At 30.4% G+C, this 19,209-nt stretch overlaps 1 protein-coding gene across 5 annotated transcripts in view; it reads right to left on the bottom strand.

Moving 5' to 3' along the window:
* Positions 1-19,209, bottom strand: part of rsh (Rap GTPase activating protein radish) — a 106,727-nt gene that overhangs the window by 39,346 nt on the left and 48,172 nt on the right. For 3 of the 5 annotated variants that reach the window (XM_080146082.1, XM_080146086.1, XM_080146087.1), the window contains 9 exons: positions 13,491-13,547; positions 13,098-13,201; positions 12,620-12,685; positions 11,995-12,068; positions 11,192-11,230; positions 10,904-10,972; positions 8,927-8,965; positions 8,505-8,582; positions 7,685-7,777 (listed from right to left, as the gene is read on the bottom strand). In XM_080146082.1, the coding sequence (XP_080002208.1) occupies positions 7,685-7,777; positions 8,505-8,582; positions 8,927-8,965; positions 10,904-10,972; positions 11,192-11,230; positions 11,995-12,068; positions 12,620-12,685; positions 13,098-13,201; positions 13,491-13,547 (619 nt within the window). Of the gene's footprint in view, positions 1-3,276; positions 3,303-7,684; positions 7,778-8,504; positions 8,583-8,926; positions 8,966-10,903; positions 10,973-11,191; positions 11,231-11,994; positions 12,069-12,619; positions 12,686-13,097; positions 13,202-13,490; positions 13,548-19,209 lie in introns of all 5 variants that reach the window. The other 2 variants (XM_080146083.1, XM_080146084.1) reach the window with 2 other exon arrangements.

Genomic DNA, 19,209 nt, shown 5'->3' with positions numbered 1-19,209 from the left:
CCTTGGAGTAAACCTTGCAGAAAAAGCATCTATTTCACCCTTATCAACAGCAACTTTATCAATTTTGATGTATGGGGGTAAGTTTCTGGCTGGGAAGGTGTAATATCCTCCAGGAAAATAGCTTAAAACCATCAGTATGTGCATTTCCCTGTAAGAAAATATAAATTGGTTCAGCCTTCAAATGCCTTTAAATCGCTGTAGTGTCTGCCCTTCTTATTATATTTCTGGCATTTTATGTTTTAAATATGTCATAAAAAAACCTGCTTTATATGAGGATTACATTTAAATGTTGTACAATCAAATGGTATATTATACGTCTATGGATCACATAGTTATACAAACAAATTGGTTTAAATGACGAAGATTAAATTAATCTGTAATTAGAAAGAAATATTGTCAAAATATTAAGTTTTCCCATCGCTAGTATTAAATTTAAAATATAATTAGTGCTCTATTGTACATAATCTTTTTATGAATAAAATGATAATATTGACCAAAAATGATATCCCCTATAATCCTATTTCTTGGTTAATTTAATATTTTTACAATATTAATCATTTTAAGTTTCTGAAAAGAAATATAGAAAAATGTAATTCTAAAAGAAGATTGGGAAAAAGATAGTTTTTATTTGATTGAGGAATTACATCAAACCTATTTTTAATTATATTACTGATAAAATACTCTAGGAGTATGCTATCAAATAGTTTTAGATGTTTTTCAACTATTAGAGTCAACTATTGCTATGATTAATTTAAGATATTTGTAAATCCTAAATTTATACATAAAAGTTTTCGTAATTTTACCAAAGGATAAGAATCAAATGTTTCACATTAAACTACCTATTAATATGACTGCTATATAGAAGCTTCACTTTAACTATGATATAATATCTTAAAAGAAATAGTGAAAAAATTTGCTAATTATTTCCATATTAAAAATAAACAATAGGAAAGAATCTTGAAGTAAAGCCTATAATACTCGAAGTATAAAGAGATAGGGTGAGGTAATTAAAGATAGGATGATTGTATGTTTTATCTGAAGTCCTAATATAGGATATTTTTAATATCTATAGACTATAGACTATGTAATATATTGTATATATATATATACTTTACACAAATATTAGCTACAACTTTATCAAAACTGCTTCATAATCCAAATTGTATAATGTTAAATTTTTAATTAAATTGTTTAGATTTTTTTAATAGCAAAGATTCTCTAAAAGCTAACCTTGTTTTAATGTCTTTCTTGTTGTGATTAAAATTATTGTCATATAAAATAAATGAGTATTTCAATAGCTTTAATATTGGTATGAATTGCTAAAGAATGTCCTTCTTTATTAGCTATTTTTTTCTAATTGGTCACAGAGGGAGGATAGATTGGACTTGTAATATATACTTGTACCTGAAGTTTTATAATTTGTTATTATTATTTATTTAGTTGGGGACTTCTTTTACTACATTAATTATCTTTATTGGTAGGTACAAACTACCAGTGTCTAAACTTTTAATCTACAGAAAGAGTAACTTTGTGGGTTGTGAATTAATTTATCATCCATTGTCTCATTCCTTTAAGGAAATAATTGTCCTTGTTTTAAGTGGCGAAGCTACTCTATAATCCCAAATGTCCGTCCGTCTGTCCACCCGCTAGTTACCAAAATGGGAAACTGGATTTTAGTGAAGATTCCTTTGACATATGCTCATTTAATCTATACATTGTTTTGTTCATCTGTCTGTTAATTGGGTGCTAGATCGATTCTCTTATTCAAGACAGACGATTGAAATTTTTAAAGATTAAATAAATTGACATTTTACATATTTTCATTAAGTTTCAATTAGATTTTTTTTATAAATTGGGTTGGGCAAAAGGTCCCCTGTGATTATCTCAAACCGTTTAGGTGTGGCGGGCCGAAAACCGCAAAAAATTACCTAGAAATTGTCAACGGTCCCATTTTGTCATGAAAATCCATCAAAAAAACCCTGTTTTTCAACTTTGCCCACAAAGAATAACTTTTTTCGTATAAGAGATAATGGAACGGGACTTTCGCAGGGTGAAAATTCAGCATTGCGGGGCGCCAAAAGTTTTGGTTGAAAAAAAAATTCGTGATTTATTTTATTTATTAAGTTTATTTATTAAGTTTTTTTTTATGACATACTCTATAGATCATTTTTTTCTTCAGATATCTATCCATAATTTTTGGGCTTCGCTACTTATGGATGTTGTCATCCTTGTCTTATATAAGGTTATTATCTCAAGTATTTTGAATTGTTCTTACACAAAAATTTTTTTAATAATAACAAATTAACAACTAAAACAAGGATGACAGCATCCATAAGTAGCGAAGCTCAGAAATTATGAATGTATATTATGAATATATTTACCAGTGTCATCCTATACATTTGATGAAATAGGGAAATGACAAAAACTTCAAAATCACGCAACCTTTCAAGCACGAAAAATGAAAAATCTAGGAATCGATCTAGCACCACAATTTATAAACAAATCTTTATGAAACTTGATGGAAATATGTAGAATATGAGCATATTCAATCCCTGATAATTGTAGCCGCAAATCCTGAATAGGAATTGAGAAAATAATAGAAAACCTAAAAATCTAGGAATCGATCTAGCACCCCTATTAATATAAAAATCGTAATAAAACTTATGTAAAATATGTAAAATGTAAATTTAAGCAATCCCTGAAAATTTCAGCCCATTATCTTAAAAAGGAGTTGAGAAAATCAGAAAAACATGAAAATGTAGGAATCAATCTAGCACCCCAAATAACAGACGGATGGACAAAACAATGTATAGATTAGATGTGCATATGTTATAAGAATCTTCACTAAAAATTTCTGCTTTCTATCTTTTATAGGAGCTGAGAAAATCACGTTTCCCCCACTTTGTCTCAGACGGACAGACGGACGGACATTTCGCTACTAAAAAAATGGATTGAAATGGCTGACATTTTATATAGATGAGAGAGAATAACAGGACCTAGATCCTCTAGAAATAATTATACTTGTTTCAGACTGAGTACAACAGGACCTAGATCCTCTAGAAATAATTATACCAGATTAAGACTGAATATAACAGGACCTAGATCATCTAGAAATAATTATACCTGTTTCAGACTAAGTATAACAGGATCTAGATCATCTAGAAATAATTATACCTGTTTCAGACTAAGTATTACAGGACCAAGATCATCTAGAAATAATTATACCTGTTTCAGACTAAGTATTACAGGACCTAGATCATCTAGAAATAATTATACCTGTTTCAGACTAAGTATAACAGGACCTAGATCCTCTAGAAATAATTATACCTGTTTCAGACTTAGTATAACAGGATCTAGATCATCTAGAAATAATTATACTTGTTTCAGACTAAGTATAACAGGACCTAGATCACCTAGAAATAATTATACCTGTTTCAGACTGAGTATAACAGGACCTAGATCCTCTAGAAATAATTATACCTGTTTCAGACTAAGTATAACAGGACCTAGATCATCTAGAAATAATTATACCTGTTTCAGACTGAGTATAACAGGACCTAGATCACCTAGAAATAATTATACCTGTTTCAGACTGAGTATTACAGGACCTAGATCATCTAGAAATAATTATACCTGTTTCAGACTGAGTATAACAGGACCTAGATCCTCTCGAAATAATTATACCTGTTTCAGACTGAGTATAACAGGACCTAGATCCTCTCGAAATAATTATACCTGTTTCAGACTGAGTATAACAGGACCTAGATCATGTAGAAATAATTATACCTGTTTCAGAATGAGTATAACAGGACCTAGATCCTCTAGAAATAATTATACTTGTTTCAGACTAAGTATAACAGGACCTAGATCATCTAGAAATAATTATACCTGTTTCAGACTAAGTATTACAGGACCAAGATCATTTATTTAATACCTATATTTGAAACAACTTTTACTACACAGAAACTCCCAATTTTGAACAACTACAAAATCCCTGCCCCTCTCGGAGAGCCTCGAACCTGCAACATACAGATAAGGAAACCAACGTTCTATAATCAAGCTACGGAGGAGTCCAATTATCTCATGTGAAAAAAGACAATGTACACAAAAATTTTATTCTTATAGTATACTTTAAAATTTCACATGATTCCATACTGGTTATCTTAGCTCAGGGGTAGAGATGAAGGTTCAGTTTTGAATAGGTTCAAGTCGGAAGGTTGTCAGTTCGAAACTACCCAAACACCAAATATCATTTTCACTCTCTGAGATATTAAGTAATATTTGGTAAAAGTTAAAAAATATTTACATTTACATTGTATTAACAGTCACTTAAAATATCAAAAAGCTATTTTTTAAAATTTGTTTTTTGGTAAGACTTGAACTTGCATCCAAGGTAGACAAGGAAATGAACAGAAAAAGATAATTTTTGCCAAGATTTGTATGCTCGATCATTACGACAATTAGCTAGCATCTTCCTCACTACCCCACAAGAGAACATTGTTATTAATGAAATTAATAAGGAAAGGATACAGAGAGAGAGACAAAGATATAATAAACTGATAAAATAAATCGCCGGGATTAGAACACACTATCATCACAACTGAGAGATAGGACTCTGACCACTATACCATAAGTGATAGTGTTTTATCCCGCAATTAATAATCAAAGATATATATATATATATATATATATATATATATATATATATATATATAGAGAGAGAGAGAGAGAGAGAGAGAGAGAGAGAGAGAGAGAGAGAGAGAAAGAGAGAGAGAGAGAGAGAGAGAAGAGAGAGAGAGAGAGAGAGAGAGAGAGAGAGAGAGAGAGAGAGAGAGAGAGAGAGAGAGAGAGAGAGAGAGAGAGAGAGAGAGAGAGAGAGAGAGAGAGAGAGAGAGAGAGAGAGAGAGAGAGAGAGAGAGAGAGAGAAAGAGGGCAAAAAATTTGATTTTATGAATGTTAATTGTCATAGTCTTAAAAACCGGATATAATATGCTGTAATTTTTCAGTATAGCTGAGAAACGGTTATAATCCACCGATCCACCGAATGTTAAACGGTTTTGAATGTTATTTTAATGTTTATTATTTTATCATAAAATAATAATTCCCCCTTGCCAGGCTACATCCTAGAACCTTTGCAATGAGAAACATTGATGCTAGCCATAACAAACAATATATTGGATACGGAGGTTTCGTGAATATCGAGATATCAGGTATCATCATCACAGAACCTCGAAAACTTGAAATAGTATTTTAACACGGAACCTCGAAAACTTGAAATAGTATTTCAACACGGAACCTTGAAAACTTGAAATAGTATTTCAACACAGGATTAAAATTTTATTTACATTATTTTTTTAAAATTAGAATAAAAAAGCCTTAAATATCAAAAAAGATTACTAGATAAGAAAATGTAATATTTTTATCAAATTTTAAAATGAACTTGACCAGGTAAATGTTGGAATTATTTATCAGCAAACCTTGAAAACCACTTATCCCCCCTCTCCCCAAATTTAATTAGGAGTGGGGTAAATCTAATAGGAGGGGGAATGCGGAAAGAAATAATTGGGCATCATAAAAAGATATATTTTCAAATATAGATTCCTAAAGCAATATTTTGAGAATAAATCTACATATGTAATTTAATTAATGAAAAGTTAAAACTCTAATATTAAATAAAATATTCTACTGTGTGGAGGAATTTTTAGCTGTCACATGTGAGGAGAAATGGAGAAGGGAGGTAGGGGTGAGGGGAATGAATTAGTGGGTGGAGAAAGGGGGGAGGCGTCATTCATAATTTGACGCGGCAAAGTTTACAATTAAACATGTTGGGTTGTTAATTCAACATGTTTAAAAATTATACCTATTTAATGTCGTCTTTTGAACAAAATTATAGTTTGTAAAAATTATTAGATTAATTTTAAATTGATTATTAAACCATGCCAATAAGAAACGTTAACTATTTTCTGAGATATTTATCTTATCTTTAAAAAATCTTTCTTGTTTTACTTTCTGCGGATATAAATTGTATAATTATTTACTTAGTAAATGAGAGGCAGGTACCCAACGTAGAATAAGCTCTAAAGTACGTCATAGACTAGAACGGAGTCCAGTCCATGTTTTGCTTCAACAGCAACTATAAAAAGAAGACGGGAGGAATGATAACAAATAATTTTGAATTTTCTGTCTGCTAGAAAAATGAGCGTCACCTGAATCTTAGTTTCTGATTTTGTACGTAATATTGTTAGGCCAAAGAAAGTAAAATAAAATATTTGATATATCTTGCCAATCGCTTTATAATTCAGAGATATGACAATGGAAGAAAAAGGGTTAATAGTAGGGGAAAAGACAAAGGGAGTAAAAAATTAATATTCAGGGAAAGGTCAAAGGGAGTAAAAAATCAATATTCAGGGAAAAGAGAATTAAAGAAAAAAAATAATATCTAGGGAAAGGACATTAGAAGAAAAAAGTTACCTAATATTCAGAGATTGGACAATGGAAGAAAAAGTTTAATATTTAGGGATAGGACATGCAATGGAAGAAAAAGATAAATATTCAATCTAGCCAATAGCGGTCTAATTTTAGAACGCTACCTCTAGTCTAGAAATAATTATACCTGTTTCAGACTTAGAATAAAACAACCTAGATCATCTAGAAATAATTTTACCTGTTTCAGACTAAGTATAATAGGACCTAGATCCCCTAGAAATAATTATACCTGTTTCAGACTGAGTATAACAGGACCTAGATCCTCTAGAAATAATTATACCTGTTTCAGACTAAGTATAACAGGACCTAGATCATCTAGAAATAATTATACCTGTTTCAGACTAAGTATTACAGGACCAAGATCATCTAGAAATAATTATACCTGTTTCAGACTGAGTATAATAGAACCTAGATCCTCTAGAAATAATTATATCTGTTTCAGACTGAGTATAACAGGACCTAGATCCTTTAGAAATAATTATACCTGTTTCAGACTAAGTATTACAGGACCAAGATCATCTAGAAATAATTATACCTGTTTCAGACTGAGTATAATAGAACCTAGATCCTCTAGAAATAATTATACCTGTTTCAGACTGAGTATAACAGGACCTAGATCCTCTCGAAATAATTATACCTGTTTCAGACTGAGTATAACAGGACCTAGATCATGTAGAAATAATTATACCTGTTTCAGACTGAGTATAACAGGACCTAGATCCTCTAGAAATAATTATACTTGTTTCAGACTAAGTATAACAGGACCTAGATCATCTAGAAATAATTATACCTGTTTCAGACTAAGTATTACAGGACCAAGATCATCTAGAAATAATTATACCTGTTTCAGACTTAGAATAAAAGGACCTAGATCCTCTATAAATAATTATACCTGTTTCAGACTGAGTATAGCAGGACCTAGATCATCTAGAAATAATTATACCTGTTTCAGACTGAGTATAAAACGACCTAGATCCTCTAGAAATAATTTTACCTGTTTCAGACTGAGTATAGCAGGACCTAGATCATCTAGAAATAATTATACCTGTTTCAGACTGAGTATAAAACGACCTAGATCATCTAGAAATAATTTTACCTGTTTCAGACTAAGTATAATAGGACCTAGATCCCCTAGAAATAATTATACCTGTTTCAGACTGAGTATAACAGGACCTAGATCCTCTCGAAATAATTATACCTGTTTCAGACTGAGTATAACAGGACCTAGATCCTCATCGTTTGTAAAATAATTCCAGTGCTCTGTGCTGTAGAAATATTTCTCATGTGTCTCCTAGGATAGATAGATTAATGGAATTAAAATTGATTGACATAGACAGATGGTTAGATAGAAACCCACACCCCCTATAATATCCCTATAAAACAAAAATCTAGGAACGATCTAGCACCCCAATTAAGGGGCAAATCTTGATAAAACTTGGTTGAAATATGTATAATGTGAACTTATTTAATACCTAAAAATTTCAGCTGAGTATTTATCTTGAATAGGAGCTGAGAAAATCACATTTTCCCCATATCGTTACGGACGGACAGACAGACTAAGTAAATTTTAGAGTAGCTTCGCAACTGGAAATACAATACTAAAATATAAAATTATCATTTACTACAGACTTAAAAAATCTGAAACACATATAACTAATTCTAAATATCTTATATCAAAATAAAATTAAAAAGTATTTTTCCTGGATGATATTATATATTAAAACTTTTTGATAAATAATTTCAATTTATTTTCTAGAGGATAAGCATGTAAAACGTACCTACAAATTAGGGATCTTAAGAACAATGGACTAAAATTGTAATGTAAATAAACAAGGTTACCCCTTCTGTAGATTGAAATAATTGATTGAAACGTTCAGAGTTTTTAGGTAATTAATCATAATTTAGTTTGAGTACCCAAAGAATATTTGATTATAAAACTTTGGGCACCAGTGTAATTAAACGCCCACTGTCCCCTACGTTACTGCCTACAAATAAATATAAATTATGTAATTGCAAACCTGAACAACGCTGGTTAGTTCAAAGCTTCCATATTTACACCAATGGTCTTCGATTGACGATTTTTTACGTGATGGCTCCTAAAATTAAACGAAAATAAATTAATCTGGACAAAGATCTGACTATGCATTTTATAAAGTTGTCGCATATTAATAAAGGAAATTTTCTTCTTAGAGCACCCAAGCATAAGGCCAAAAGACGAAGGAAAATCACAAATAAAAAATAAAAAAGCCCTACAAGAAAAAAACTAGTTTCCTATTTCCCCTCCTATATTTTTTAAATTTAGTGGATGATTCTTTCATTTCTACCATCTATCAAAGAATAATTTCGTATTAAATGAAATTAGAGAGGAATATATAATTTTTCAAAAAGAACCCAACAGCAAAGTAAACACTGGTGTAGCTACTCTATAGAAGTACAGTACCTGTATAACTGGTAGGGAAGGCCTGGATGTCTTTTTCCTGAAGTTTTAGCATAATTTATTTATTTATAAGTATTAATGTTTATATAAGGAACTATAGAATGTTAAGGGTATAGGTTATGGGTTCAAATCTTTCACTTTGCTTAAAAATAGTTGGTGGTTTTCCTAGAAGTTTAAAGTCGAGCACAGGAGCTCTGTAAAGTGAATTGAAAATAAGGCGGCTGGTTCTATGTTTGTTTGTTTATTATTATTCTAACGTCTTCAGTTATGATGCGGTGCCGGACCGAGATTCGAACCTATCACTTTCCCGACGACGAGCGAATGCGCTACGTGTTGAGCATCGGTCGCGGGTATTCTCAAGTTGAGTTTGTCCATTACGGTATATGTTTTAATAACATTTCAACGCAATCAAAAAAAAGTATTATAACTCCAATTTATATATTAATATGATGTCAGTTAACGTGTCTGTATCCTAATATTTCACTTGAAATGATCAAAAATAAAATAATTCATGAAATTTTGGATTTAATTTTTAGATTCATTCATTTTTATATAAATTTGACTATATGAATTAATTTAAATTATTCATACAAATATGATATTACTTTGTACATTTACAATTTTAGCTTATTAGTAACAAAGCTACTCTATAACTCACTTTGTCTGTACTTTCGTCCTAATTTCATGGCCTGTATGAAAACAATGTGTGAATAAACATTACTGCATACTTCCTACCTCTAGGGAATTTGCCATTTGGGAAGAAATTTTCACACAATATAACCATATCAATAAAATTTGACTGTATATATTTACAGGGTGCGGCACATAAATCCGGACATTTTTTAAACGGCCATAGCGCCAAAACTACTTGTCCAATCAGGATGTTTGACCCCACTATAGAAAGCTTAGGTAATGACCTTTTAGCACAAAAAAATCTTTGGACGAAGATGGACGTGTACACCGAGCTGGCCACGCATATGTTTAACAAGGCAGATTCCAAATGCGCCGGTGCAGGTTTAATGCGCAAAATCACAAAACGTAGGGTCCGACAGGGAAGGAGTTGGAATCTTGACCCCAAATTTTGTGAGTGTCTTAGGCTCATTGAGACACACATTTTGCCGTGTTTAAATCCATTTTAGCTCAATCCTAGCCGAAATGAGGTCGATTTTTAAAGATTTTGAGTTTTAAGAAATCACAAACAGTAGGGCCCGACAGAGAAGGAGTTGGAAATTTGACCAAAAATTTTTTGTGTGTCTTAAGCTCATTGAGACACGCATTTTGAGTACTTAAAGTCCACTGTAGCTAAATCCTAGCCCAAATGAGAGCAAAAACATGGATTTTGTCAATTTGGCGGTTACTCATGTTCCTAAGGAAATGTGGCCTCCCAGCAGCCCGATCTTAATTCAATGGACTTTTAGGCCTGGGGCTACTTTGAAGCATGCACCAATAGACGTGCCCATACCACAAAGACCTCCCTCATTGCCACTATCAATGAGAACTACGCCAGCTTGGACAGGTACATTTTGACCTGGACCTGCCGGCGGTTGAGGAGGCCGGTAGAGGCGGTGATTAAGGCTGGCGGCGATTTTGTTGAACAATCTACTAGTCATATACCTATTTTGCTTCCCAATTTTTAAAATTCAATAAAATCTTTAAAATTGACGATTTTATGTTCATTTTTTAAAAATTAGAATTTGTCCGGATTTATGTGCCGCACCCTGTATGTCTTGTATATAATTCAGTTATAGTTATTGTTCTATTTATGTTTGTACAGTGTACACCCAAGAATAATAAATATGATAAATTTTAATTTTCAAATGCTTTGTTTATATCAAGGTACCGTAAATGTGAAATTAATGAATTATTTAAATTTTTCAGTCGAGAAAAGAAAGATATCTAAGGATCTATGGTTGGTTTGAGGCTATTTTTCTTACAGGAACGGGTTTTCGGGTATCATATAAATAAATAAATTTATTTCCTTATGAATTCAATATTTTGATTGCTCTCCTCCTCTTGTATTGTATCATACTCGCTTTCCTCTAGAGAATCCTAAATAATCATGTTTATAAGTAGCGCAGTGATAATAATATTTATATTTTTAGCCCCTCATCTTAAACCTGTTGTAAAGAACCATCCAGGGCTATCTTTACCCTAACTAAACTCAACCTAACCTAACAAAGCATTACATATGTAAAATTTTTTCAATGATTAAAGAAACTCGTAATTAGTTCAACAAACTGTTCATAAGATCTTGAATAGCAATATTACCTGGGATTCGTGCTCCTCTTCCCGTAGAGAACTTGACACCTTAGAAAATATAAAAATAGTTATTCCATCGGTTCATAGTAATTTGGCTTATTACAGTCAAAAGCAATTAAAGATATTGTACTTTATGTAATGTTTGGTTTTCATTTGTAATTTTTTCTTACAATTGATTTTAAAATATTTCAAAACTTGAAATGTCTGAGAAGTACCAAACTCTAAAAATTTATCTTTTTATGATGTAATAGCAGAAAAACTTTAACTTCTGAACAGGGAAAGATATATAGTATTCTAGAAAAAAACTATTTTACTTCAAATAATAAATATCAAGGAAAAAACACCTCATTTTCAGCTTTTAAAAGTTTAAAACCTTAGTTATTTACAAATAAAAATAATGAGCAAAACTTGAAAGAATTCAGGTTTAAAATTTTTTTTTAGTTGCTAAGTCCCTTGTCCCTATTTTTGAATGAATGATTAAACTTAGATTTCTTTTGGCTTGCAAGAAACTTTTTAGATTTATAGTTTTTCAATAATTGAAAACAAGGATGCAAACATTTTACAGAGGAAAAACATTTTTGGACAAATAATAAATTTCTGTTATATTTTGTCAAAAAATAAGTACTCATATTTGATTTTAATTTTGATATTTTTTGCGTTAGAAATAAGAGGGGCGAAAGAGATTATAAAAAAATTAAAGCTCGACAGCAGTGCGTTATTAACCTGTAAGTTTGAGGGAAATTAATCAGCTGGAAGTCTAAACCTTAAATATTGAAATCCATCTTTTCACAAAAAAATTAATTGAATCTTACCTCTCTGCTGCATTCAATCCAGTAACCAGGGTTAGGGATCAAATTATGGGGGTAGTATTCACAAAATTCATCTGTGACATTAAACAATCATTAAAATCCATTAATCGAAACATTAGATCCGTTAGGTGTTTAATTCCTATAAATTATCACTCCTTTGCTGTTTATTGTAAAAAATGAGTTTGTTTTTTCCATCACATAGGCAAGAATACATTAACCATGACAATTTTTAATGCTTCAAAACTGACTTCACCTTACCTTTTTATTACAAAACAAACTGTTAAATAAGTTATTATGCACTTAAAAGTTATTAATATAATTAAGACATAATAATATACTTTAAAGCACTCAAAACTTAAATAACTTAAAATTTTAAATAATACCCTGTCTTTAAATGTATCTTTTTCATAGTAACAATATTACATTTAATATGATACAAAAACATATTTTTTTAGTGAATTGAAAGAAAGTTGTTTAAGTAATGTTTCTTAGTATAAAGTTATCTAAAAAGGGATAGGCTAATGAAAGCATTTTTTTTTTTATAGAAAATTGAAATATGAATTTATCATCATTTGCACATACTTGCTTTTTCTAGAAAAAATATTTATGATTGTTTTTTACTTTCCTGAGCAACTTTGGGGTGGTAGAGGAAAAATGAGAGTGATTGAGCTTTTTCTTCGCGCGACGGCACATCCTTAAAGAAAACAAATGCATCACAGACCAACAACTAACTTTCAAATTAGCTTATTAAGTACTTTTTATTCTCTAAACCTTCTAATTTTACTGTATAATACTTTACTTTTTCTTCCGTTTTGATATTACCTTTTAAAGTAATTTTTCTTGTGTTTTCCTAACTCATTAACTCAATAACTTATAGAATGTGTGCTTTAGATTCAATTCTCGTCCCAAGGAGGGTGACAACACCCTCCTAAAAACTTCCTTCCCCTTTTCTCCACCATAAAAGTTTCATATCTCACTGGAGAATCGCTGTACACGCCACTAGTATAGATCATTTAATTGTTATATCTTTATTTATCTATTTACATTTTTGTAGTATCTCTATAATTATTTTTTTTACAGATTCCCTCACTGACTCACTTATTCACCTAAACTCTGTGCTTTAAAGTTTCTAAGTTGTTGCATGAAGTCACTACTCTCCATGAGCGCCATATCAGCAAAGTGAAGGTCACACAGGATCTGATTCTTAAACCTAGACATAGAAAAAGTAGTAAAAGATTTCATTTTGAATTTCATGTAATAAAATGGGGTTTGTGTGTCTAAGAACATAGGAATATATAATGTAAGGGAAAGAGTGGAAAAAGAAAACACCTCTTCCCCCTTTTAATCAATTAAAAATTTTAACCGAATTAATCCAAGGAATATCAAAAAATATTTGTTTCGATATTTTGTTTGTGGTTTGAAATTTCCATGTGACGTTAAAATAAAAAGACCAGTACAAATTGTAGAGTAGCTGCGCCACTAAAAGAACAAATAATTACCACCTGCGCGCACGCTTCTGGTTTGGGCCAGTCAGGTTCACACCACAGCTGTTACATCTAAATAAAGTACAATATAGGTCAGGTTCACACCACAGTTCACTGTGTTCCAGAAAAGCCAAAAAATGACAAAAAATCATAGCGAGTGTATATTTTAAAATTTTGACGAAATTTTATTTAAGTAGCAATAAGTATCCATATATCTTTCAATATAATGACGAAATTTTGAATATCTCCATCCTGGTTGGCACAGGATGCCAGCAGACCTGGCCGGGTCATACAGGTAAAGAGCAAACATATTTTGTTTGCCTTAAACTAAGCATTTTAAGTTACCAAATACTAAAATATCCTATACTAGTACATACCAATATGAAATTTAAGTGTTTAAGTCAATTTCAGGGTCCAGGCATGATCCTGCAGGTCGTGATCCCTCAGAAATCTTAAAACAGCTCTTGAGACCGCAATTTTTTACCTATAGACTTCAAATTTTAAACATAAGCTTTTCTAACAAGTATGTATGACCTACTGAAACTATATGAAAATCTGCCGCCGTTTTACCGCCGATCGCCGCCACCGAAATTTATTTTTTGAGATTTCCAATCTCAAGTTTACATACAGATGAGCCTATTTCTTATTTATTTTCTGTGTGTAAATGTACGGAGGGAGGGGACAATGGGCTGTTTATTATAATAGTCCCCAAATTCACAAAATAGCGTTTTCTTATTTGTAGGCATAACAATTTGTGTGACTTTTATTGAATTTTGATTGGTTGGTTTATTAGTTGAGTGTCCAAACGTTTCAATCACTAATTGTAATTTAAAGAAGGGCCAATATTGTGTATTAGCATTGGAAATGTACATTAATTTCTCGGCCATTGTATAATCCCTATAAATCTCTGATATAAGACTTTCATTTTATTTTCAATTTACTTGAAAGGAAGCATTTTCTATCTTAAACAATACAAATTCTACTTGTCTTTTTGAAAGCACCTTTGGAAAAAGGTTGCTTAATATAAGTGTGAAGGGAGTAAATAATGCTAATTAAATAAGAATATATATTTGAACTAGGAAACCACATAGATTTTTTAAAACTTCTAGCTTTAATGGGTTTAGATGTGGATATAAGTTGGGCATTACCCCCCCCCCCCCCCCCCAATAAAAAGGTAAAATAGTTCAAATAAGAGCCTAGACATTTAGGGATAATCTTTATTTAAAACTTTTCTTTACTTTTAGTTTAATTGATTATGTGTTGGAAATAAGTAAAAAAATAAATCACTTTTATATCTTAAAAAATTGTTATTTTTGTATAGACCCAGTATCTTTAGGGCTTAAAAAAACAAACTTCGCATACCTTCGCATACACAGGGTAAAGTTCTCTGATATTGTACATACATCTAATATCACCATGTAAGAGGATTTGCTTGGACTCTTTTGGTCTTAAAAGATCTGGAACCAAACGTAAAATTTTCATTAGAAGAAAATTGTCTATTTTACAGAAATCGAGTATGCTAAGAAAACCATCTACAATTACAACAAAAAATGGAGATTTGACTTCTTTTAAAGGCTAAACGTATAAATTATTACATACTGATTCCAAAAATATATAATACTTAAAAATAGCTTTAAAATTAAGGGGTCCACATTGATTTGAAATGTAGTTTAGTTAACCTTAAAAATAGTTGTTTACAATGATGAAAAGGAACTTAATTCCATACCTCTGGTATAATTACACGTAAAATTCTTATTTTTCATAGTAAAGAGCTAATTCTTTCGGTTTTATTTCCCAAAACTTGTGTATATTACTAAACAATTGTTTAAAAGTGTATTTTCCAAAATGTAAAAAACGATTTTTTGTCACTCGTGGAACATAGTGCAGTTGTTAAATCTAAATAAAGTACAATATAGGTCAGGTTTACACCACAGCTGTTACATCTAAATAAAGTACAATATAGGTCAGGTTTACACCACAGCTGTTACATCTAAATAAATTACAATATAGGTCAGGTTCACACCACAGCTGTTACATTTAAATAGAGTACAATATAGATCAGGTTCACACCACAGCTTTGAAATCTAAATAGAGTACAATATTGGTCAGGTTCACACCACAGCTGTTACATCTAAAAAGAATACAATAAAGGTAAGGTTCACACCACAGCTGTTATATCTAAAAAGAGTACATTAGGTCAGGTTCACACCACAGCTGTTATATATAAAAAGAGTACAATATAGGTCAGGTTCACACCACAGCTTTTACATCTAAATAGAGTACAATATAGGTCAGGTTCACACCACAGCTGTTACATCTAAATAGAGTACAATATAGGTCAGGTTCACACCACAGCTGTTACATATAAATAGAGTACAATATAGGTCAGGTTCACACCACAGCTGTTATCAAGTGGACTTCTCATATGTGGTTGAGCAAAAATTTAATGGCTGTATTATTAAAAAAACATCATTATTAGTGAATTAAATTGCACCCAAGTTTCAGCCAAACAAAAATCAATTAACTGCAAGACAAAAGATTTTATTGGTTTCTTACCATGAACACAGGATTCTAATATAATTAATTTTTTTTACTCTTCTTTTTTCATCAACATAGGTATAAGTAAATTCCAAACACATTTTTAAAATCTCAAACCTATCAAATCTCCAAAAGCTAATAAAACTCTATCTAACTTTGATTAAAATACAACATTTAACTGCTTCAAATCTAAATCTAATATGCCAGATGAATTTTTTTTTTGTTTGTTACAAAATTAGCATTAAACATTTAATATTTTGTTTTATAATTCTTTAGTTATGTTTGGAAGTCTTTCTTTTTCTTACATACAAGAAGAAAAACCCTGTTTTCTATTACATAATTTTCTTTATGTTTCTCATTGTTCCTAAATTTTTAACAATAAAAATAATAAGATTTTTAGTAGAGTAAAGATATTTTAGAAAAATTTCTTTCTTTTTTATTTAGGAAATAACATAATTAGTAAAATTAATTGACATATAATAAAACAATGAAACAAGATGATGTAAAATTCTACTTTTTACAGAAACAAGGAGAAAAACAACAAAATACAGCATAGCTTTTATAATACTAACGTGTAAAATATATAATAAATAATAAAGAAGTTTTCTTTGTAGATATTTTATAATTTTTATTCGCATTTTATTTTGTTATTGATTCCTAATGGTAAAGACCTATGAAAATGAAGAACATTCTAAAGTATTGACATTTAAATATACTAACATTTTAGCACAGATAAGTTAATAAATAATAAAATTGAATACATGCTGTAGATTGTATATTGGTGGAAATGTTTGGACATTGCTAGTACAAACAAAATAAAAAGGTAAACTATAAGTTGAAGAGACCATGTTTATAAAACTTTGTGTACCTGTATATTATGCAAAGCAATGCTACCTCCCCCCCCCCCTCTCTCATTTTACTCACATAGCTCCTATCCAAAAATCTTCATGGATTTTTCTGCAGATTTTCTTACATGCTCATATGTTTTCAAAAAAGATTTTAGGGTAATTTACATAATTACTCTTGATTATCTGAATTGACTTTTTTAAAATTGTAGATACTTTTTTAAATTTTGAAGGAAATATACTTCTTATTAAAGTTTTAAATTAAAACGCATTTTTTGAAATGATTTTAAATATAATTTACTTCAAAGTTAAAACTGTACAGCAAATTAATTTACTTTATAACACATTAATATATGTTTTAGTAAAGAAGAGCCTCTAAAAGTTACCCATTAACTTATTACAAAGAAAGAAGCTCAAATAATACTTCATTTACATTTTCTTAAGAAAAGGATAATTTTTTTTAAATGCAAATTTATGATTTAATTATAGGAAAAGTATGAAATTATTAAAGTCTATAAGTGATATATTAAGAAAATTAAACATAAAAAGAATAAAATAATGGCTATGTCCCCGCAACAGTCTCTATATAACTTGGCCCCAAGGTGAGAGAGGGATGTTCCTTTCCTATGAATTTGGAAAGATTTTGTTTGTCAAATTCAATTTAGAGAGCAGTTGCATTGCTTGAATTCAGAAGGTGTTATTTATTAAATTGATTAGAATTTCCTTCTAAATCTTATTATCAAATTACGTTGATTACACTAATAACTATAAAAATAGATGTATCAACTAGATGGTAACTTGTTTTAAACTTTAGTATTATTAGTGGTTTTGATTTTAACTCTTTAAATCAAGAATTGTCAAATCTTGAATTCTGAAGTTATACTTTAATTATACATGATTACTATTAAAAACCTTAGTTTAAACTCCAGTATACTTTTTTAATTACATTTAAATCTGTACTATAAAAAAATTAACTAAATTCCTAATTTTAGAGAAGGCTATATTTTCACTTGAGTCTTTTTAATATTTCATAAGACACCAAATTAAATTCAAATGTAATATACATCATACAACGATTGTCAAATACAAATTCTGAGATGAATTATGTAAAGCATAATCAATAATTAAATCTAAAAGGCATTACCTTTTTAAACTGTGATATTACCTAAATCAAATTATTTTGATTAATTTGATATCTTTATAACTGGACATATTAACTTTAATAAATAAGCTCCTTACTCAGTGGAAGGTTTGAAATCAACTGGTGGCTGTAGTGTGTATGTAATTTTAAATAGGATATGTGAGAGAGAGAAATGTGAAGTAGCAAGGTATGGTACAGACCAATGGTGTTCACAGCAAAATGTTAAATTATAAGTCTCAAAAAACGCGCGGCTAGAGCTAACTACACATGGAAGAACACACTTCTTTGTAGAAAATATATTTCGCTTTATTCAAGCCTTCTCAATTCTATAAAATAATAACCATATTTGCAAAAATTCTTAAGAAAACAACAAGCTTCATACTAGTTAAAATTAATATAAGTTTAACAAAAAACAAGTTAAAAATATTAAGAACTTTGAAAAAAAGAATTTTTAAAAACAAAATAAAATCCAAATCTTTTTACTTTGAAATATGGTGTACCTAATTGTTTGAGAGTTTATGTACAACTGAATTATTTATTGTAATGGAAGGGGGGGGGGGGGGGAAGGGTTAGCAGATGAAAATTGGCGGTCAAACTTTTCAACAGTGGTAAGAATTTATACAACAACAAGGAAGAAAATATTCAAAATTTTAGTTGGGTTAGCATTTTTTTAAAAAAAATATTGCAATTTGCAAGTCAAATAGGTATAAATTATGTTACAAGAAAAAACAACATGTATTAGCAAAATTTACTTTCATTAACAAAAATATATAACAATAACAATAATTTTAAATTTTTCTGTTCAGCCCCAGGTGCTTTGTTTCAAATTTATTGATGAAGAAGGATTCTCGACATTTTCTGTACATGGCTGACTCCTGCCTGCAATTTTCTATAACAGATACTTTCATGTTGGCAACACTGTGTCCAGGAAGATTAAAATGTTCCCCAACTGCAGTTTTATTCAAGTTTTCATTTTGAGATCTGACACAATCTAAATGTTGTTTGAATCGTTCTTTAAGCTGTTTCCCCGTTTCTCCTACATACTGTGTGTATTTGCATTCTCTCCTATCACATGTTATAACATAAACGAGATTTTTTGTAGAGCAGCTGACTGGTGTAGAAATAGGTACCTTAAAATTATTTGCTGAGCTGTAGACAACTTTGGCTTCACGGACATGAGGGCAGGAGGGACAGTTAGGTAGGTTACATC

This window comes from Acartia tonsa, chromosome 13, assembly GCF_053477335.1.
Source record: "Acartia tonsa isolate MP-2025a chromosome 13, ASM5347733v1, whole genome shotgun sequence".
Taxonomy (NCBI): domain Eukaryota; kingdom Metazoa; phylum Arthropoda; class Copepoda; order Calanoida; family Acartiidae; genus Acartia; species Acartia tonsa.
The sequence above is the reverse complement of the archived record's forward strand: the minus strand, read 5'-3'. Positions and strand labels throughout refer to the sequence as shown.